At 44.7% G+C, this 22,106-nt stretch overlaps 1 protein-coding gene across 5 annotated transcripts in view; it reads left to right on the top strand.

Annotated features, from left to right (window-relative positions):
* Window positions 1-268: 268 nt before the first annotated feature.
* The window catches only part of LOC100545312 (uncharacterized), a 51,191-nt gene continuing 29,353 nt past the window's right edge, over window positions 269-22,106 (top strand). For 2 of the 5 annotated variants that reach the window (XM_085219406.1, XM_085219409.1), the window contains exons 1-3: window positions 342-568; window positions 14,726-14,801; window positions 16,038-16,528. In XM_085219406.1, the coding sequence (XP_085075532.1) occupies window positions 500-568; window positions 14,726-14,801; window positions 16,038-16,528 (636 nt within the window). In that variant the 5' untranslated portion in view covers window positions 342-499. Of the gene's footprint in view, window positions 569-14,725; window positions 14,802-16,037; window positions 16,529-20,338; window positions 20,436-22,106 lie in introns of all 5 variants that reach the window. The other 3 variants (XM_085219407.1, XM_085219410.1, XM_085219408.1) reach the window with 3 other exon arrangements.

A 22,106-nucleotide genomic window follows, 5' to 3' on the forward strand; every position in this document is an offset into this window, starting at 1 on the left:
GCCCGCTCCGACCGGCCAATGGGCGCAGCGGCTGCCGCGCCGCTGCCTGGGCGCTCCCCGCTGCGGGCTGAGCGCGGGGCGGCCGCGGCCGTGCGGGGCCCGGGGCGGTTGGGAGGGGGGGCGCCATGCCCGGCTGGGGCCGCGGAGAGGCGGGGGGCGGGCGGCGCTGCTGCCGCGAGCGGGGCCCGGAGCCTCGGCCAGCGGGGGGCTTCGCCGGCCCTCAGTGAGCGCCCGGCAGCGCCGTGCCTCCCTCCTTCCTGAAGCGTAGCGGGGAGAAAGGCAGGGGAAGTGCCGTATTTATTTCTGTGGGGCCTCGCTCCGCCCCGCGGCCCCCAACGAGGGGCAGGACCCAGGGCACGGCTGGCCGCAGCCTCGCCTCGCGCCGTGCCGGGCGCTGGATGCCAGCCCCGCCGCGCTGCCGCGAGCCCGGCGGCGGCGGCTGGGCGTTTGGAGGTGTGCGCGTGTGCTTAACCCCTTCTTGGCTCCTCGGACTTGTACCATGCTGAAGGTCCTCACCAAAAAGCTCAGGAACCAGACTTTGAACGAAATTCAGCCTTTCCAGCTAAAGGTAAGGATGGACGGTGTCGTCTCGGGTGCTTTTGGGCCATCCAGGTAACGAGGACCAGGGATGACAAGGGGCAGTAACTTGTGATGTTTATTATGCTGGGCCGATTTCCTTTGAGGCGGTGCGCTAGACAGGAGCTGGCCTGGGCTGTATCCCTGCTACCGGAGTCGTGTTCTTTGCGCACGGTAGATTACACAGGAGGCACGTGAATGTAAATGGTTTGTGTGTTTTTCAGTCTAGAAGTACTTACTTTTAACGGGGTTGACGTTCCTGCGTGTGCATTCACCGCTCTCTCTGGGTACCTTCGTATGCACTTTATCTGCAGCCTTCCAACCCTCTCCGGACTAGAACCCTGCCGCACTAGGTGCCGTGCAAACACGGTTTGCCTGAAATGCCTTTCAGCTCAGTATTTGCATTTCTCTCTCTTCTGCTCCAGAAGGCTGCAATCTGAGCTGCAGTTTGCAGCCTGGCTCCCTGCGTTGACCCATGGTTTTCCAAACTCTGCTTATGTCCTTCTTTAGCGTTCAAAAAAAAAAAAAAAAAAAAAAAAAAAGCTGAGATCACAGATTCAGGACAAGGAATAGCTAAACTGTTCCTGCTAAATGCAAGGCGGAATCTCTTAACTGTACGCAATGGGATGAAAACGGAGTCACAATCAGTAAGAAGAATTACCACATTGTGAGTTGGCAAAAGTATTGTGAACTGAGAGGTTCTCACTCAAATCAGCAGTTATTCTGGACTTGCATTCATACAGCTTGCAGTGTAGTATCTGGCCCTGAATAAAGAAGGGATGTGGGAAAAGCAGCAGCCCTCAGCGCATGGGATGGGGGCTGGGGAATCTGCACACCAGGCTCCAGTGGAGCCTTTTGTATGTGTTACACAGAGGCAGATTGCAGCGTGGCTGCACTTCTGCACAGTCACTGTGGACAGGCTGATGACAACTTTGTTAGAAAGGGAACTAATGTTGCCTCAAAATTTTCTGTCTCTGTACTTCAGCTGGTCTTGTGGGAGGCAGGGTTAGATTTTGGTTTCGGAAACAAAATAGCAGCATTACTTTGTGTGTGTGATACCTCTGTGCAGAGGCAATTGGGGATTTCTTTTGAATGCGATGTTTCTGGACCTAGTGGCTGTGATCACCTCCCTTAGCTTCATTGTTTGTCTCTTAGAGCCTGAAGTTGTGAAGCCATAAAGCCCTTCTGACAGAGCTGCTGGGGGTATATACAGCATTCAGGATGCTGGAGTGCATGCAGGGAAACCTTAGGATGGCATACATGCAGCCATTTTGCTCATGGTAGTGCCAAAGTTGTGTGCTGCCAACAGGTGGTCTGCGTTTTTGCAGTCTCAGTGGAGAAAGCAGACTCAAGCTTGAGCTGTTCCTTGCAAGCATAGACCTTCAGAGGTAGCACTGCAGCCTGCTGTGGTGACTGGTACAATGACTGGTATACATGTGTACGGGCAGAAAGCCAGACTTACAAACTGTGGGTTTATATATGTTTTGTAGGCCTTTGGGGATCACATGCAGCAGCCTGCTTTTACTTGAGCCTTGTACCAGTGCATGAACCACTTAATTAGAGCATGCACACTCTGTTTCTGTGCAGGGCCAGATCTCTTTGCAGGTAAAGAGATGGCTTCCTGTGGCTGCGCTGCGCATGGGCCCTGCAATGAGTCCAGCTACCCACACCATCTCCATCTCCTGCCTCAGTCTGTGGGGCTGTCAGACTCTGGCTGGGCTTGTGTGTCCTCTGCTGCCTTGCATGAGTCTGTGTATGTAATCTGTGTAGTGTGTGCATTTTTTTTGCTTGTATGGTACATGTGTTGTTTAAAAGATCCAGTCCTACTGTCACTGAAACCTGGTGGAAAGTTAGTGAAGTGTGAGCATCAAGTCAGGCCTATAGTATCTCGAATGCAGAATGAGCAACCAATGAGAGTAGAATTAAGTACTGATCTCCATCCACCACCCAAACCAAGAGCTTCCTGAGCTTTAAAGGCAGTATTGCTGGCGGCTGTTCTCCTTCACTACCCACTTGCTTTTGCACTTCATGACCTTTGTTGGAAGTTCCCAAATTCAAGAGAAAACAAACTGCTGTTGTGTTTCAGGCTTGCAGCAGCACTGCAATCAGGCAAAGTCCTGGGAGACTGTCCTTGGGTGAATTGTCAACTCAATTTTGTAACTTGGGAGAGCTGACTGACCTCCAGTTGGCATCCCAGCTCTGGGAACTTTTTCAGGATGAAATTTCTGCCCACTGTGAAGATCTCATTTTGGCAGCATGTCCTGAATTGGCTAAGTGTGGCTGTGATGAGTGTTTCTAGACTTCTCTCCCTAGAGAAGCTGAGTGGCCTCATGTAGTGAGTCCAGGATTTTACATGTATCAGCTGCTATATTAATGGACTTTCCTTCTTTCTTTGTAGTGTTGCTCTTTAGGTAGTTGAACACTAAAGCTGCTTGGAGGGCTTTGACTTAAGAGGTGTGCTGGTGTTACTGAGAAACTTCTTGTCCCTTTGTTATCCTTTTGCCAGAAGTCACCTTGATATGAAAGGAAGGTCTGGCTGACTGATGTTTCTCCTTCCATTGGGGTAGTGCGCTCAGCCAGCAATTCCTGGTCGGAGTGACTGGGCTGCGAAGCTTGATAGTTAGGGTTTGTGTTTGGTCCTGCTGTGTCCTTGCTAGACATTTGCTCCTCTGCAGTGGAGGCACCTCAGTGGCAGCTTCTGAGCTGTTGTGGTTCACAATCCAGCCCTTTGGCTCGGAGTCCTTCAGCTGCTGCAGCCAAGCCCAAGACAGGATGCAAGTTGGAGTCTTATTCCTCAGACCTCTTGCTTTGATCATCTGGTGTTCTTGACTAGAGATTAGGCCAGATTTAGAAACCTACGCTGTTTGGCTAGAAACATAAAGCCAGCAACAGCTCTAAATGTACCAGGTTAGGGATCATCTCTGGTAACAGCTGGCAACTGGGTCTGTTTCAGAGCAGTCTGTGGGACAGCAGAGAGGAGTGACAAAAAGGAGTTGTGCCACATCCTGGTGAAATGTTTCAAACAGGGTGATGAGAGACGCCCGTAACTCAAGATCAGAATTTTTAGCTGGTTTTCCAGTATTTCAATCTAGTAGAGTTTCTATTTTTTTTTTTTTTCATAGCTTTAGACTGATATCCCTGAAAGCCCATCCTGAAATACAAATCGAATTGTTCAAGGTGGCTTTTAAGATGTGTATCCTGGGTTTGCATGTGAGTTATGAGAGAGTCCTGAGCCCTCAAGAAATGCTCTCTGCCCAGCTCACAGGACTTGCTACAAATGAAATGCTTATCCCCAGTTTGGGGCAGGGGTTTCTGGCACAAATGATTTCATTCTGAATCCCTCTTCAACTCTTATGCTTCTGCATATTTGTGTAGTGGGTAAAGTGTGGGTGTCGGTTTTGTAAGATTTGCTTACAGGCAAGCTCCTTGGGGCAGGGAGCATCTGCTTGGTACAAGTCTGTGCATTGCCAGTCAAACTAAATCCTTAATTAGTGGCCCTATGTGTTATCAGAATGAAGCAGTTGGGTTGTGGTGTATAAAATTAGCTGGCTGGAACATGCAGCTGAACAGAGCTCAGCACTTGAAGGGTGGCAATTCCACTCCAGCTTCTGTGTCAATTCAAATGGCTTTGGAGACGATGCAGATGATACTTTAATCTATAAAAGTTGTTGAATTACCTGCAAATTGGGCATGCTCCTTTTTGATGGGGTAGAGTTTAAGACATGTTTGTCGTTTCCTTAATCAATGAAATGAAATGAAGTCACATGCAGGTCTGTCCTAGTCACAGAGAACTGCATTCGGTTCTGTGAAATTCTAGCCTCACGCTTGCTTAAAAGGGAGCTGTGTACTGGGCACTAACAAAGGCACCATGCTAGCTTTCTTCACGTATCCTTGCAGCTTGCACACGTGCCTACGCAGTGGTGGGGACCTGCATCTGCATCTGGACTCAGCTATGAGTCTTTGGGCTGGCCAGCCCTGAGGGGTGACTGGGCATCATCCTGGCCCTGCCTGTGTTTGGTTGCCTTGGTTGGTCGTGCACAGTGAGCCTCAGGCCTGCAGGAGGTGACATGTGAGACCCTGTCCCAGTGGGAGCTGGTTACTCTGCAGAGCAGGAGGGCTATTTAAACTTTTTCTTCTTGAATCAAAATAGAGCCAAGTAGCTCCCTTATTATTGATGCACAGTGGGTGCGCTCTGAAAGATCCGTTTAAGGCTCATGCTTTGTATGAATGAGGGCAGATTAATTTCCGTCTGTCTGAGCTGACTGCCTGTCACGTGCTCAGCCAGCCAGTAGCCTTCAGGCTGGCTGATGGCAGCTTGGCACAATGAGATCTTAGCTTCGTCTGTCTCCTGTGGTGTATGAAGCTGTTCTCTGCTTTGTGGATTTTCAGCACATCCCACTGAACAGGTTCATCACTTCAGGGCTGAGGGAGTCTGCTTTAAACCAAAACTTTACCATTCCACCTATTAACACCTGGTAACGCTAGATGCTTCTGGCTTGTCTTAGTCTCACTCAGGAAGAGGACAAGCAGTTACATGAAAGTGTGTAAGTACAGTTTTAGCTGAGAGGTCTGAAGTTAAAATACTGATAATTTGGACTAAAATGATGTTAGTGGGTCAAAAATATTGTGACAAACACTCATCCGAGATGGAGCACAACAGCCAGTCCCTGCCACTCAATTGGTTTTTGAGATTTCTGCCTGAGGCCTTGTAAAATAAAAGGTTTGCAATTCCTTCTACTCAGCTTCTAAGTTCTGAATCCTCAAGGTTTGTCATCTTCTCTGTGCAGTTATCCAGCACCAGTAAAATCCTGTAACAACTTAATTCCAGAGAGTGGGACTTCAGACAGATTTCAGGTATTGTAAATATGGCATAAAGAGAAGTTCATTGAGATTGGGATGATTCAGTGAGTCATCCTTTCAGTGGCCCTCATTTATAAATTAATATAGTCTAGATTCAAATAAATGAGAACTCCACACATACACTGCCACAAAGAAATCTCATTACTTTCCCATGTATTTCCCAATTCTGGTTTTTATTTGAATGAAAAATTGAATTCTGAAAATTCAATTTTTGAAAATGTAATCCTATGTATTTAACTTCTGCGTTTCAGTGAAAACAGATTAATCCATTTTACTTTGCAGGACAGTGCAGTTCTACTTAATTTCCTGCTGTCATGCACCATCTTAAGCTCTTGAATTGCTCTGTTTAGGATGTTTTCTTGAGCAGAAATATGGCTTATATTTGAAGTGAAAATAGAAAATGGACTCAGGTAATCATTCATTTTTATGGCTTTTGCAAAACAGTGGGTTCATTTTTAATTTTTTTTATTTTATTTGTTTGTTTTGAATTGCAAAGCTTCCCTTCACTGAGGACATCTTTGTGGAGTGGTAATTGAGCAGGGGACCGCTCTGCCATAGTGTCAAAATCTCTGGTTGCTCTTGGAACGTGTCTGGGGTCACAGGAGTGTTATTGGGATGTCTCAGTATGGGAACCAAGGGCTGTGTTCATTTTTCATTGGGAAATACACTCCCACCCACAGTGTAGGCAGCGCCAGCCCTTCTGTCTCCCCACATTTATCTGGAGCCCCTATTCAGAGGGATGTGGGTTGCTGGGTGACCCAACTGTTCCTAGCAACCAACATCACAGCTATGTATGCACTCAGGCCTGTTTTCTGCTGCAGTGAGTGTTATACGTGGCTGTGGGCAGAGCCCACGTGTCCTTTCACCATCATTGACCAGCACAGTCAGCCAACACAGCTGTTTTTGAAAAGGAACCAGCACCACCCACAGCTGCTCCATGTGAACATCCAGGCAAGGGTTTAGAGAAGTCAATTAGTTGTGGCCGTGGATTGTACAGAAAGCATTCCCCATAAAGTATGGACTCTGCGTGGACAGAGCCTCTCTCCTTTGTGACCCAGGCCTAAAGGTCTGTGTAAAGAGTGCGTGGCCCAATCTGACTCATGCAGAACTGTCTCTTCGCAAGCCCATACACAGGCCTGCTGTAAGGGCCATGGCACACATGTGGAGCACGGTTTAAGGAGGTCTGTTTTCTTCTGGAGCAGCTTGGTCACTACTTGGGGATGCACAGCTCCTGGTGCTGCTGAGCCCTTCTGTACTCTTTTGCTATTCTTTTTTTTTTTTTTCTTCTTTTTTTTAACCTCTCATGCCCATTATAATCTTCTCTCTACTGTGGACTAGCCTCTCTGCACATTGACTTGGACTCCATGTGTACCTCAGTATGCACTCTGGTTGTTGTGGGGCAGGCGCTTTGAAGTTGGGGCATCTTGGAAGCTGGCTGCGTCTCTCTTCCTCCTCTGCACCTACTATGGCTCACCAAATGGTGGGCAAGATGGACTTTTTTTGTTGTCTTTGATACCATCCCAGAAGAATGGGACTGCAACAACAGAGCATCGTTTGTGTGAGAGTATCATGTAAAGATCACGTGGTAGCCTCTGCAGGCTAGCCTTGATAGCCTGATGGAGAGTAAAACGCTGTAGATACTTAAAGAAAGTTCCTGGAGGATCTGGACATAAGTAAGTGCTTTACCAGGAAGATTTGTGGCAAAGCTGCCGTGAACTGCTTGTGCAGTAATCCCAATCATGGATCTTCCTAGTTGTTCTGTGTCGGCTGGGACAGTGGGGGCTAAGAGCCCATAGACAGCTCTGAGAGCAACTGGCAGCTCTGCAAGCAGCTGGGGCAGTCCAGCCTGTCAACAGCCCTCTCCTCCTTTAGTACTCTTAAGTTTAGAAAGCTGGCCTACTACTCCGGCTCATAGTAGTAAAGCCCCTTCAGTTTGCTAAGACTTAGGCTGTGGTGCTGAGAGCAGAGATCAACACTTTTTGCCTACTGACATGCATCTTCCAAAGTAATGTTGTCATTGTGATGTGACAAAACCTGGGGAGGTGTTCTTCATGCTTGGTAGACTGTGGGGGCCATGGCTTGTGTTCCTCAAATGGTAAGGTGTCTGGGTTGGCTTGTCATTGTCCCTGGCGAACACACCTGGGAAAAGCCCTTTGCAGCCTTTCCTGGAATCAACTCCCAACCTTTGCTCCAAAATCAGCTCATATGACGAAACCTAAGAACTCAGAATTGGAAACACCTTTGAGGGGAAAAAGTAGCCAATGCCTGAGTCTAGGTGCCATAAGGAGATTTTGCTTAGTAGTGTTTCTCTCCCACTTCGGGAATAAACAAAACTTATTTTGGGGATGGATGAGGTTTCTTACCTGACTGCAAGGCAAATGGTCCTCATTTGAATTTAGAATTATGAAAGGAGGTGAGATGTCTGCATAAAGTACGCCCAGATACCTCAACACTCATTCAGATTTGCAGTGAGAATAGATAAACCTTGGTATCTGACACATGCAGGGAACAAAATGTATTGATTGGCCCTGGGCAGCTGATTAATCAGTTTGACCAGGCTGCAGGCCTGGTTTTGAGCCAGTGGCTTCAAGGAGAGTGAAGAATTCAATTGCTAATGGCCTAAAGGTCTTGTCTCTTCCCACTGCTGTTGTTCAGAAACAGATCTCACTATACTCCTTTCTTACAGGGTCATGCTGTTTCTCTGATGTAGGTGCTTTATTTCTTTTCTTTCATTCTTTTTTCTTTCATATTTCATACTGTTGTCCTTACCTCTTGTCAACAGAAGTCAGTTTGCTGTGATCTTTATTGGCATGATGAGAAGAAAACTTAAATTGGTTGAATAGTTAATTTCCTATCTTGAGAACAGTTGCCTGAGAGACAGCTAGGTCCTCCAGTTTGCTGAGAATGGATTTTGTTTTATGTAGGGAAAATATGAAATAATCCTTCCATGTCCTGTTACCCAGTTATTACATACAAAGCCAAGTGGTTGTCTGCAGCCAGATGGTTTTTTGTGTGCATTTATATATTTACTTCATTTCTGAGAATTGGTTATTAAGAAGAACTGAAAGTTTTATGGCCAAAGGGTAATTAACAGAAGAGAATAACAATATATGAAATGGACCGTATCAAGCAACAAAATTTAGGAGCTTAAAAAATCAACAACTTGTGTATATATATATATACATATATATATTTTTTTTTTCATAGAAGACCATTTATTCTGACTTTGATGGAGCAAGCTGTTCTTAGGGAACGCTATGGTTTTGCAGAGAACTTCAGCGTAATGCAACTTCCTCTGTCTCTCACCTGAAATGGTCTGTGGAGCTGCCAGTTTAGTATGCTTGATTGCTCTCTGTAGTGCATGAAGCAAGTCAGTTCTGCAAGAACAACACTGGGTTTTGTTTTGTGCATCCACTTGTGATGTAACACCACGTGTAAATGCATGTGCTGTATAGTCTGCTCCTATGGATCGGGCTCAAGAGCACTGAGAATCACGTAATGTCACCTGGAAAGGATCTGGTACATGGAGAGCAAGGGCAAAGTTTTTCATGGACTCTTCCTTTAAGGTTTCTGATCTTATAGATAAAAGATCTCATTTTGAGAGCTGATGTTGTATTACTGGGTTGCTCTGTTGTAAAACAAGGTGGCTTTGGTGTAAAACCATAGAAATGATGCATCTCACATCTGCTTGTACTCAAAAGGGTTAATGTGGGATTTTAAGAGGAGGAGAAGCCTGAAATGTCTCGTGTGCTCCAAATGCATTTTCCAGACTGTAAGGCTTTGTTCCTTGTGTTTGCAAATCTGGCTAATGTAGTTCTTTATGGCTGAGCAGAGGTGAGTGTCGAGTGAGGTCTCCCAACACAAGCAAGTTCTCTTCAGCTAGTGAAGTATCTCATGGCAATGGCAGTTGCCCTCTGGGTCTGCAGAGGAGAAAATGGAAAAACTGTTACCAGATGTGTTGTATATGCCAGCTCCTGTCAGGCTGCACTGCTGAAGAGACCCGTGCGATGCTGGAGAGCTGCTGTAAGTTGTCAGAGAAGCTGGCCTGCGTGGAGGGAACTCTTCTCAGCACAGCCATGTAGTTAGGCCTGTTGGAGTGGGGTGGGAGTTGGGAGGAGTGTATTGAAATCCCTGTAGGCTAAGCAGGATGGTTAGCAGCAGAGTGAGCAGTCATCACCCATCCTACCCTGTCCATAGGTATGAGACAGATGAGGTCAATGCTGTAGGTCCCTCTCATTCTTGGTGTTCCTTGTACTGTCCTCCCCTCCTGCCTGAGAGAGCTGTCAGCCTGTGATAAGTAGCGTTGCTTTTAATCTGTTTGGAGATGAGGTTCAGCAGCACCTGGGCTGTAAATCGCAGACGGAGCTCTGTCACTGTATCTTTGTGCAGGGTGGTTGAGGCCCTGTAATGGAAGGAGAGCTTCAGTCTTTAATCCTTCAGGCTCCTTCTTGTCTTCTTGACTGCTGTGCTTTGTGGTGTCAGCGCTGCTAAATAGCACTGATCCTGCAAGATGGAAGCCAGGGAAATGCAAAGGCTTCGTGCTATGAGTTGTCAGGAGCTGACCTCCTTGCTAGGGAATCTCTTTGCAGCACAACTCTTTTGTAGGTTGCTTCTTTCTGACATGTTCCTGACACATTATTTTGACGCTGCTTTATTTGCTAATTCCTTTCTGAGCTATGTACCTAAAATGCTGTTTCTGTGTGTTGGATAAGAAGGATAACAGGTGGATACTAGTCTTCTAGGAGAATTCCATGAAACTTGGATATGGTTTAGCCATAAATCTCTTTATCACATCAGCAAAGGCATGAACAGAGTAACACAGAAATGGAGAGAAATGCTGCGTGGCTCCATTGCCACACAATGCCAAACAAAAAAACAGGAATGGCTTTGCTATATTCAACATCGGACAAGCCAGGAGAACAAGGGCCGTGTCTCACCAGCCCATCACCAGTTTCAGCCAGATAGCTGCTCTGTCAAGCAAAGCAGTGTTCAGGGGTTACAGATCCTAGGTTTGAATCCTAGCCATTTGTGGGAAAGAGGGGGAAAAAAGTTTGGAGGCAGAGCTGTGGTGGAAAGTTAAAAACAAAATCAAGAAAGAATTGAGAAAGATTTGTCTGAAGTAGGACTGTGCTGCTTGGAAGCCTGCCTGTTGATGGACTGCAGCTGTAAAGTCCATATCTAGTTTGGGCAGTCATTTTTCTCTTGTAGGTTTGAAGACTGAACTAAACCTTTCATTTCAAACTCTACTGCTTTTGATTGAGGAGAGAGCAAGTATTAAAGCTTGGTTTGCTAGCATTAAGTGCTTATTCCAATTATGTGTATCTCTAAAATAAAAATTAAAGAACTTGGGAGAAAAAGGAAGTTAGTTAATTTGAAGGTCTGTTTGACTCACTCCTTCCCTATTCCTCACGCTATTCCATGGCTTGTAACGACCTTTTAGCATCTCATCATCTCCCTTGCTTTCCCACTCTAATTCAGATTTTCTTCAGAGGTGGAATGATGGCACCTCTTTCATTCAAGATCAGGCAGTGTCCCATGGCAACTGCTGCTATTGTTGACCTGGAAAAGTAACTGGGGAAATTTAAGTAAAATGTTTTTAACTAAGACCAAGTCAGCACCTTAGTTATGGAAGAACAGGATTTTTTCCAGTTTAAAGGGAACAAGTGAGTGAGTGGAGAGGCTCTTAGTTCATTTCCTCTCACTGCTCCTTTTTCATGGCTTGTCACAGATCTGTTCAGCAGTTGCATCGTGAAGATCTTGCATAGTATTGGAGCAGACAGTCAGCAGAGGGAAGGAACTGTCTCCTCCCCATTTGCATGGAAATATCTTTGAAATATTTTGCACACCCAGATTATTGCTTATTGAAATGGCTTAGCAAACGCTTCTGCACTCATTTCCACATGCTGTAAGGTGTTCTTCTGTGCTTGCAAGTGCTCATTGCACACTTCTAACACTTCCAGGTTGCATGTGGTTAGCTGGATGCTTATCTTGCTGCTCCTCATGCACATCTCCTCCACTATATCAAACAACTCTGCTCATACTTAATTTTTTTAGGGTAGTACAGCCAGTAAGTGAAGACTGCTGGGAAAGATATATTCTGCCATAAAAATAAGGCTGCCTTTTCTTTTTGTAAGCTCATAGATGATTATTAATGTAACTAATTTTGATCATATCATAGCATAATTTCTCTTCTGTAAGCAAAGACCAGGAGGAGCTGCAGGTTAATAGGATTTCTTTTATTGTGCAAATACAACAGTGTTTCAGGGCATGACTCTAAGGGTGGTTGGGCCTTTTAGTGACTGAGCAATTCTAGCTGCAGCTAGTTGTCATTACTCATATGACAAGCAGCGGTGGGGAAGAGACAGATTTTTGTCTCTAGCTTTTTCTTACATCTGCTTGCTTGTCTTTTATGATAAATCTCTTCCAAAGTTAAATGTTTTGCACTCATTTCTTCTTAAATATCACCTGGCTATTGTACACAAAACCATCTTTACTTACTGGAGGTTGGTGCAAAATCAAATGTACGGGGGAGTTTGTGTTTCCATCTGGCATGAGAGTCCTTAACCTGACAGGATGCATGTCTGGTGCTGGAGGACCCAGGTGTAAGGCTGAAATCCACATCAACAGGAGGCTTCTGTCTTTGAACTTTAGATCTTTGCATTTCTGCAAGAAAGAGTAGAGGGTGGATGGGCACCTGTTCTTGTGGTTTTGTGCCATGCTTGTAAACATTCACATCCATGTGAATTGGAGATCTTCTTTTCTTTGCTTGTGTATGTTGAAGTATAGCATGTGTTCAGGGCAACTCAGAAGGGCAGCATTGGGCTGCCTGTGGGACAAGGAACTTAAAGATTAATTATTTGTGGTGAAACTAGGGATCATCTAAATTGCACTTGTGCAGGAAGCAGGCTAGCTGCATTGCACTTGTATGGGGAGGGCTGGGTGTTTTGGAAATGCAGGACCAGCAGACACAAAGACCTTCAGAATGTCAATCGTTGACTCAAATCCAACTCCTGTTTTAATCATCTCAGGCCAGTGACATTGGACAGTGGCTCATTGACCTGTATGTGCTAAGTGTCACAGCCTCTCTTGGAAGCAGAACCGTGCCATGTATTGGCATTCTCATAGCATAAAGCTCAGAGCTGATGGGTTTCCCACGCAGAAACCTTAAAGCTCACTGAAACTCCAGCGATGTCCAAATATATTTATTTATTTATTTAGCTCTTGTTATTTATTTTTTAATGTGCAAATGAGCAACAAAGTCAAGTCAGTACCTCTCAGGTTAGAACTGGAGCCCTAGCTTTTGTTCCGATGACAAGGCCACTGTTTGTTCAGCAGCCAGCACAATGGTATCTCAGTGTCAGCTGCCCACCCCCAGGGCACAAACAGGGTATTATACCTGTTCTGGGGACAGCTAGAACTCTGATTTGGCAGTGTTCCTCAGCACTGCCTTTATTAAATAATGTGTATGTGTGAATGTATGCAAGAAAATTGTAGTTGTGATAGAAAAGTAACTCCCTCTGTTTACTTCAAGAATATTAGAAACACAGATAAATCTTGGCCACTTTCCCCATTCATGATCTGACAGCTGGAAAAGTAGCTTAAAAAGACAAACAAGGTAGAAAGATATTTTATGGCTTCATAAAAGGCCTTGTAAATACGGAAGGTTATAAGGTAGCTCTAAAAGAGAAAGAAAAAGAAGTTGGCAGCAGACTTCTTCAGGGATTAAAAATCTCTAGAGGATGGTGACAAAGTAGGTGAGTTGAACTAATATCTGTCAAAGTTAGTATCAGTCAGTATTTCCCTGCTATTTCTCTGTGTCAGTTATGTATGTCTTTCACTCAGAGGCACCTAATTAAGTGTAGTTGCACTTTTGGGTATCTGGGAGGCTGAAACACTCCAAGGACATTTCCCTGGGAACAGTGGTGGAGGGGAGATGAGTCCGTATCAGTATAATGGTTGCTTGCTGCCTCATCTTACATAAAAGTCAAGCGCAGCTCATGAAACACTTCTCAAGTGGAAACACAGCATGTAACTTTTGAAACCCATTGTCACTGGATACTGTTGTGGCCAGGTAATTTGTGAGACTCAGAGAAAGCTAAGAATGATCGGAATATTTGTTGTTATTTGGGATAAAAAGGTGTAAGGGATAATAAAGCTCATCTTGCAGTGATGTTGTTATTCCAGAAGTCTCTCTTGTGAATGTTTCTGTTGAAGTATTGCGTTTTCCTTTGACTCATTTCTTTTTGGCCCTGCCAGAAACACATAGTAAGCTGTGTAGCTCCAAGGTTTGATCAGGTGTAATAACTTCTAGGTATGCCCTGTGCAGCAGATCATAAGTCAGGAACTAGGGAGGTAGGGTTTCCTCTACATATAACCAACTCCTGATGAGTTTCTGATATGACCTGCAAAAATTTGGATTCAGATCTCAGTCCTTCTCAGTAGGTTGCCACCAAGTTTGCTTAGCGTTAGAACACATGTAGTGTAAGTGGTATCTGGGTATGTAGTAAATGGCTTGCTCAAGTCCATTGGCTGACTCAATGCAAATATCTCTGAAAATTCCTGATAGGCAAAATACATGAGTTGTCATTACTTTTGGGGCAAATATTTAAGGGTGTTCAGTTAAACTTTAAGTATTAGTGTTGGCAGGGAGAGTATAATGTTGTTTGTCACATTGCTGTAGAAGCCTGTTTCTCTTCTTCGTGTTATATTCTTCAGAGTCATGCTATAGGAAAGTGAGATGCCTGTTCTTTTGTGGCTTGTGTGTGTCTTCAAGGGGAAGTGTGGGTACATACATAAGATGGCTAAAGTTAACATGCCACATCCACTTGTGGGTGCCTTGCGAGATGATAGTGCTGTTGACAGGATGCTTTTTTTTTTCCTTTTTTTTTTTTTTTTTTCTCTCTCTTCCCCCCTACGGTGATGGGTTTTGAAGATTCAGTTGTCCATATGATGTGGATGTGGTAGGCCATGATAGTTATAAGCAGTGCATCTGGGGAGCTAAGGACAGGGTACATTTGTTGTGCTTGGAGAAAGAATTGGAGGTGCAGTAAGGTGGAAATAGTGATAGGTTGTTTGTTCTGTGTTGCTGCAAGTAAGAGGATGTGATGGGAGTTTGAGGTTGGGAGATGAGGATGTGTTAACAGGGAGGTGCTGTGGTGGGGTGTGTGTGGTTAGATGGGGTGGATGCCTGCAGGATATGAGAAGGGGAGGGTGGGGGAAGTGGCTTGGGCAGCAGCAAGGCAATACTCAGTATTCACGATGAAGCCTTTTCTTTCTCCTTGCTCCCTAGATCTCCTATCCCCCAAGTGATGAGGACAGCGATGACTCTGAGGGAGAGAACCAGGAACTTGTTCAAATCGACAGAGGTAAAGGGACAAGATAGGAGGGTCCTGGAATACTACGGTTGAAGCGTGTTTTGATTTTCACGTGTGCTCTGGCAAATGCCTCCTTCGCAGTCCCCACTGTACCACAACCAGATATGTTAAATCAGGCACCTTGAAGTTTTTGGAACCTCACAGAGAGAAGCTGGTGATATTAGATGCTGTAGTCACGCTTTTCTTATCAGTGATAGATACTGTTAACCACATGTTAAGCTGGTAGATGTGGGGTGGTCAATATCTCCCATCAGGTCAGCAGCAGAGCTGGGAGTGAGAATGTATCTTCTGATTGATACTTGTGCATCTGCATTGTCTTTGTTCTAGGTTTTATCTTCCTTTTTGCTTCCAGTTTTGACTTCCCATTCCCTATGATCCTGAATTCATTTGTCTAATTAGCTCCTTCCTGTACCGCTGGTATTGGATGGCTCTGTTATTGAATCTAGCCAGGCATTTTGGATAGAAGAAAGGTGTTGAGGTGTCTTGCCATTGTTTTTGGATGTGATTTTTTTTTTTTTTTTATCTGCAAGAAATGCATCTGTTGAGCTGCAGTAAGTCTGTGCCATTTATGCATGCCCTATGTTTTATCACAGTTTGGCCAAATTCAAGTGGATTTTTATACTAAGGCAGGAGAACTCAAATTCCTGACCCATAGAGCATGTCCAGCCAAAATTGAAAGTTGTCCTCATGTACTTACCTCCAGAACAGGTAGAGTATGCTGAGCTTATGGCTGAAAGCAGGCACTTTTATATGAAAAATTTTGGAACAGGAGGAGAACCTTTAGCTGCAGAAACCAAATCTGCTATTTGAGCTACAGACATGCTTCTTAGAATTAGAATATTCTTAGAATACCATAACTTACGTGTTTCCTCTGCCCTGAGAACTGGTCACTGGAACTTAATATTTCTAGCTGCAGGTAAGGGCCTGACAGCACACGTGTAGGACCATGTTCTCTCTGCCTTTTGGGGGTAAGGTGGGCAGCAGGTCCATGTTCTTGTGCGACAAGACTTCCAGCTAACAGTTTGTGAGCAGTATGGTCTAAAGAAGATCTGGAAACTTCTGTGGGAAGCATTCAGCAGAGACATTTCTTCTGGGAAGAAAATGTGGAAAACAGCTCAGAAGTTTTCTTGGGAGGAAGTAATGAAAATGGGTCAGGAGAAATGAGGCCCGTTTCATGGCATGAGATAGAGATGTGCTCTGTCATTTCTCTCTCTCTCTTCCCACCAGAGAGAAGACGGAATTGTACCTTGACCCCTCTGGCCACCAACCAGCTCCAGAACCAGGAGAACCAATGCTGCAAGGTCCGGGCTCTTCTCCATGCCAGCCTGGATCGCCACAGCTCAGAAGAGGAGCTGGAGCGCATCAACCGAGAGTTTGCCGCTGAGAAGCGGAAGTGGTCCCAGGTCAGCAGGCTTGCGTGCTGCAGTGACAGCAACAACACCTCCTCCAGTGACGAAGAAGTGAAGAACTTGTGCGCCATGTCCTTCCAGCCTGTTGCAGAGCAGGTTGATGGTCTGCATGCAAGCCCAAGCCCTGTGCTGTTCAGTGCCTCCCCTCCCAAGAGACTCCAGCCTCTGGTGCGCAACCCAGCCTCTAGACCTTTAATCTTGACGAGTGTTGGGGCAGGCCTTGAGCAAGTCATGCCGTGTAAGAGACATCGGCAAGGATATGGGGATAAGATCTGCAGGCCCAGCCTTGACCTGGAAAAAATGCAGCAGGTAAGGCAGAACTTCATACCAGGAAAGTGGCATCACTTGAGAGGAGGTGTTGTAAGCTAAAGTGGAAGAGGATTATTGAGGCAGGGCTCAGTAAATTCGAGAAATTGTTTCCTGTGATTGTGCCTTCAGAGGCATAATTGGTTCTGCAGTTCTTCTGCAGTCTGTCTAGGATAAATTAGTTTAGATACCTCTTCTAAGAGGTAAAGTTGCTACAACTTTAATGGCTTTTGCTACAGTTGTGCCTCTATCTTGGTACATGTTAGGAATGCAACACGTAGTCTGAATTATTGTATGGCATTGGAACAAAATCACTGGAATTCAGTCAGGTTACTCCTGCTGCCGTGAACTGAATCATGCCATTTACTCTGATAGGAACTAATTGTTCAGGGGTTATAAATGAGCATCTGTGCAGTGGAAGTAGGTGTAGATTTGATGCTAGGTACTAAGTATCTGTGAGTTTCTTGACCTCTTTGGACTTGTCTTTTTCTGCTTTCTGCGAGTTTTACAGCAATGTAAAACTATACTTTTTACGTCCTTAATAGTTTACAAAAGCAAACTGCGTTAGCTGCAGTTACTCTTGGGATAAGGGGCTGAGACTGAGGTATAGTTAGCCCAGGGTCAGCTGAGTAAGAGACATGTGACGTGCTTGGTATAGGATGTGAGTTGGCCTGCACAGTGCCTGTCTGTTGCTGCTCTTCAAAGAGGTGTTGCTGTAGAGTTAGTATTGCAAACTGGTCTTCATTATTTGTTTTTCTTGCACTGGTATAGTGTCAGTCTGAAAGAGTATCTGCAGACATCTGCTGACCCTGGTAAATTGCAGTAATTTAAAGACAGTTATTTTGAATTCTGAATTTCCTCTCATTAGGGAAGAATTTTGCTGCCTCTGGTTGGCTGGATGTACTAGATTTGACCTCATGAAGAATGTTCCCATTAAGCCTATGAGATGGACCAATTGGGGGAAAAAAAAAAAAAAAAAGAATAACACAGAAACAACTATGTATTTATTTTCCATTTCTTAAGCTTATTTTAAAATGATACGTTTTGGGAGACTTTAGCATAGGCAAGCCAACACAAAGGGAGATGCAGCCTGAATTTTGTAGGACTTTGATCATTTGTATTTTTATATTTTTAATTGGTTTATTTTCAACTGGTAAGCTCTTGAAGTGTTATGATTATTTCTTTCTTGATCCAGAAAGTCTCACTCACTGTGTGTCTTTTCTTGTCTCCTGTACTTTTTTCTGCTATGAAAATCATGAGAGAAGTGGTGTAGATTCAGACTTTTGCTGACTTGTTTCTTAGGACAGTGATGTGAAATCTGTTTTTGATTTTGAGTTCTGCAGAATCCGTATGTGAAGTTGGGCAGGTCTTGGTCATATCCCTATCCCCTAGCTGTCCAACAGGAGCTATGAATTTCTTTCTTCATCTGTCTTCATTCTCCAATAAAAATGCCACTTTATACCAAATGCCCAGACATTTAATAAATGTGCCTTTTTAGTTATCAAAACAGTGCAGATGAGCAAAGTTGATATTAACTGGCTACTCTAAGGCTCCACCTGGACTCTGTCCATCAAGCCACTCTTGCTTTGTGATTTGTTTCCTTACTATCTTACGTGTTTATTTGCCAGAATGAAGCTGAGGGACTTGATCAGATGGATGCTTTTCTGAACAGCAGATGTTTGCCACACTTGTCCCCGAGCATTCATGCAGTTCCATGTAACTGGCAAAATTATTTAGTTCTAGAAGCAAATGCCTTCAGAGACAGGAAGATACGTATATGTGCATGCTATATTTGCTCAGGTGTGGGTGAAGAGATGGTGAGTGCTTTGTCTTTGCATCAAATCCTGTTTCAGTTGGATGGTGATAGAAGATTAGTCCAGAGAGTTGTGGTATGGAGTGGCTCTGTGTTGGGATGCTTAAGCTGTTTTTAGGATTGAACAAACAAGGCAGTTTTTGCAGGAAGACATGCCTTCCTCAGCTCCAGTGAATTTATGCCTTTTTATAAGGAAGGAGAACAACTTTGTGAGAGAAAAGTGGGCTGGGGGAAGTCTGAGTGCATTTAAGGGATTAGGGTATTGCTGTGCTTCTACCTCCATGGCCTGTGGATAAAATGGAAATCTCCACCATCTGGACCTTTCAGCTCAGCCTTTCTCAGCAGGAGAGGCTGCATAAGAGCATGTTTAAAACGTCCCATTCTGGTTAGGTGCCAAGCCATGTCTTTCCAGCTTCACAGGACAGTGTGATTCTACCCTTTTGTGCCCCAGCCATCAGTTTGGACAGTTGCCGGAGCATTACCCACCCTGGTTGGTTAGCTACCCGCTTCATCTCTTCTCTATTGAGGCTAAGAAGGGGAATTCAATACACGCTTTTCTTCACTTCTCCAAAGGACTGGAAAATTACCTCAGAAGACTTCTTCTTTTCTTTCCCTTAATTGGGCTGAAATACCCTGGCTCGTGCAGATGCCTGTATTGCTGCAGTGAATGCCTTCTCCTAGCTGCCCCTTGATCATGGTTCTTAGATAGCAACCTCATTACACACAGGCCCTGCTGCCAACCACTTGCCATTTAACGAAGGCTGTGTGTGTGTCTCAGAAAGACTGGCCCCCTGTTAACATGAGCAGATCTGGCTTTTGTGGCAGTGCTGATTTTCGAGGTCAAGCAGAGCATGGAGAGCTTTTGATGGTTTGAGGTAAAGGCAAGAAGGACCACAAAGTTTGACAGACATATAAGGAGGTCCGGAGGGTGAGATTGATTGTTCTTGACATGCTCTGTAAACAGAGAGGAAGTAGATGATCCTTCCTCCTGTGCCATTTATTGGGGCTTGCTGGAGCTCTGTTGACTTTTCAAGATGGTGAGAGTGGATTTCAGAGAGCAGCCTTTGCAGGGAGGGAGATCGTAATCTGAGAGCAGCTGTGGGTTGGCAAGATGAGTAAACAAACTGTTTTCATTTATATGTGGGTAGGTGGTTGGTAGGGAAAGCATCGTTTAAAAGTACAAAGCAGAATCTGCATACCTAGGTTATGCTATGAGTCATTGGGTAGTTTTGAACAAGTGAAACGCTTCTACTATGGTTTACCTGTGTGTATGAGTAGATAATATCAAACTTTCATTGTCTTATGGAGGCCTAATGTATCATTTAGAATGCTTTGAGATTCTAGGATGAAAAGGGCTAGCACAAAAGAGAAAAATGCACCTAAAACTTGAATTTCTTGTTGCAGACACTGCACTGTTTTGGTGAGTGAATAGTTTCAGTGTATGATGGGTGATGGAGGCTTTGTCTTGGCTTGGCATTGAAGTGACCTGGGGCAGCATTATCTCTGATCTGAACTTAGCTGTATGATCAAGCTCAACGGTTCTTCTGATGAATACTTGAATGCTGGCATTTTGGTCGGGCAGGCACTGGCAGGCTTTGAAAGCTTTCTTTTGGGCTGATATCAATTGCACAGAAGCTGCAGGAAAGCAAGCTATGGGCATGCACCATAAAATGATGAAGGAAGGTTCAGCATGTGCACTCTGGTCCACTGAGGTCTGGGCTTCATGCTGCTAATGGATCCAGGGTGAAATTTCTACATCCTTAACACAGCTGGGCTTTGCCCTCGCCTGCCTCTCCCAAACTTGACAAATAGCTTCCAGATAGAGAATGTGAGAGCTCACAAGTCCTTTTCACCTTTCATGTTTCCATTTGAATCCAGCCCTTGTCAGTTACTGAAAATTGTTATCGTCTGTTGCCTTTTCTGAGCTTGCCTCTCACTGCTCAGGGATGCCAGAAAACCCACTCCTGCATTGCTGATATTTTCATCTCTCTCTGTCCTAGGCCTCGCTCCCCAGAGTGACTGAGTCATTGATCTGTGCTGAACATAATGGTTTTCACCACTTCTTCGTGGACCCAGTCCAGAATTTGTCTGTTCCAGGTGTGAAAAGCTGAGCCATAGCAGTTCTTTGTCCTCAAGTACAGTTGTTTGCTTCTTGAAGCAATATAATAAGGAAACTCTTGCAGAAACCAGTTGCGCCATGATAGAATGAGAAATTCTGCTTCTGGTAACCTTCTGCTATTTTGCTTTTATTTTTCACCTCCAAAAAATACTCTATGGCAGCTGTTCATCCCGCACTGAAGCCTCTGACCATCTCACCCCTGCCAATATTTGGCCATGAAGCAGCCAATAAAACAAATGCTATTTATTTAATGCTATAACAAAAGCTGCTGCAAGACAATCCTAGCATGGGAAAGTCAGGGGCTGAAAAAAAAAGAAGTATTAGACTGATCATCTAGCAAGGATATAGTTCTGCTGCAGGAGGCTCTGGGATTCCGGACACGTACCGTGTGGGGCACAGTAGATCTCTCATTTTTTTTCCTCTTTTTGAAAGAGGAGATGTTCTCTTCTGATTTGTTGTCTCACAGTGCCCTCCATCTGATGTCTGGTTTGTGGATTCAGGAAATTGTAATCTGATGATAAAGTATGGTGTGGGGAGGAAGAGTGCCTTCTGAGAATGCCCAGGACTGGGAAGTAGAGAGACTCAGTAACAAGGGAAGGCATGAGCAACCTCATGGTGTTCAGAGGAGGTGATTGCAGTTCTGTCAGGCAGTAAATATCTTTCTCTGCATCCTGAGTGTTTCCTGGATGGTCTTACTCTCTAATCCATGCAAAAACATACTGTCGTGGAAGTGTCTGCATGCTGTCAGGGCTGGATGAATCAGAGCAGAATAGAGTAGTAAGCCATGCAGAGTTTAGCATACCTGCTTTCTAGGAAGGAGAATGTTTTCCTTTCCTTTCCTGAGGGAGGCAAGTGATGTTGTTATTTTGCTGATAGTAAGGCTGAAGTTCACCTCCTGCCATGGTGCCTGCTTCTAAACATTAAAGGCAAGATGAGTAAGATAAATCATTCTGCTCCTAAACTTTTGGCACAGATCAGCATGATAGAGGTTAAGCAATCTCACAGAATGGCTGAGTTTGGAAGGAACCTCTGAGAATCATCTTGTCCAACTGTCCTGCACCAGCAGGGCCAAATAGAGCCAGTGGTCCAGGATCAGGTCCAGACGGCTTTTAAATATCTCCCAGGATGCAGACTGCACATCTGTGTATGGGTGCTTCTGTCTGGAAATCTTTCTCTCTTTTTCCCCTATATATCTATCTGTGTAACTGTGCCTTCTCTTGCGAGGAGATGTTAAGTGATACAGTTATTTGGACTGCTGTAGAGCTTTGGTACCGTTGGTTGCATCCAAGCATGAGCCAGTAGTGAGAATATCTGCTGAAACATCTGGAACCTGGTTCCTTGAAGTGCTGCTTTGGACCTTGAAAGACAATATCGTTGGTGACTAGTTTGGTTAGGGTGATCTGGAGTATACCAGAGAGCTTGAATGAGTTAATGGAAGAACGTAATGAAGGGAAGAGAGAGATATGTGAGTGAGGAAGGGGAAGAAGAGGATAGAAATCAGTAGAAACAACTAAGAATCTTGATTTTTATTTATTTATTTATTTTTAATTTATTTTTGGTATCAAGATTCCCAAAGGGACAATAATAGTACCTGGCACCAGTGGTAGTAAGTTACGAGCCTGAGGTTAAAGCCAGGGGCTTATCATTTA

Source organism: Meleagris gallopavo, chromosome 2 (assembly GCF_905368555.1).
Source record: "Meleagris gallopavo chromosome 2, MGAL_WU_HG_1.1, whole genome shotgun sequence".
Classification (NCBI taxonomy): Eukaryota; Metazoa; Chordata; class Aves; order Galliformes; family Phasianidae; genus Meleagris; species Meleagris gallopavo.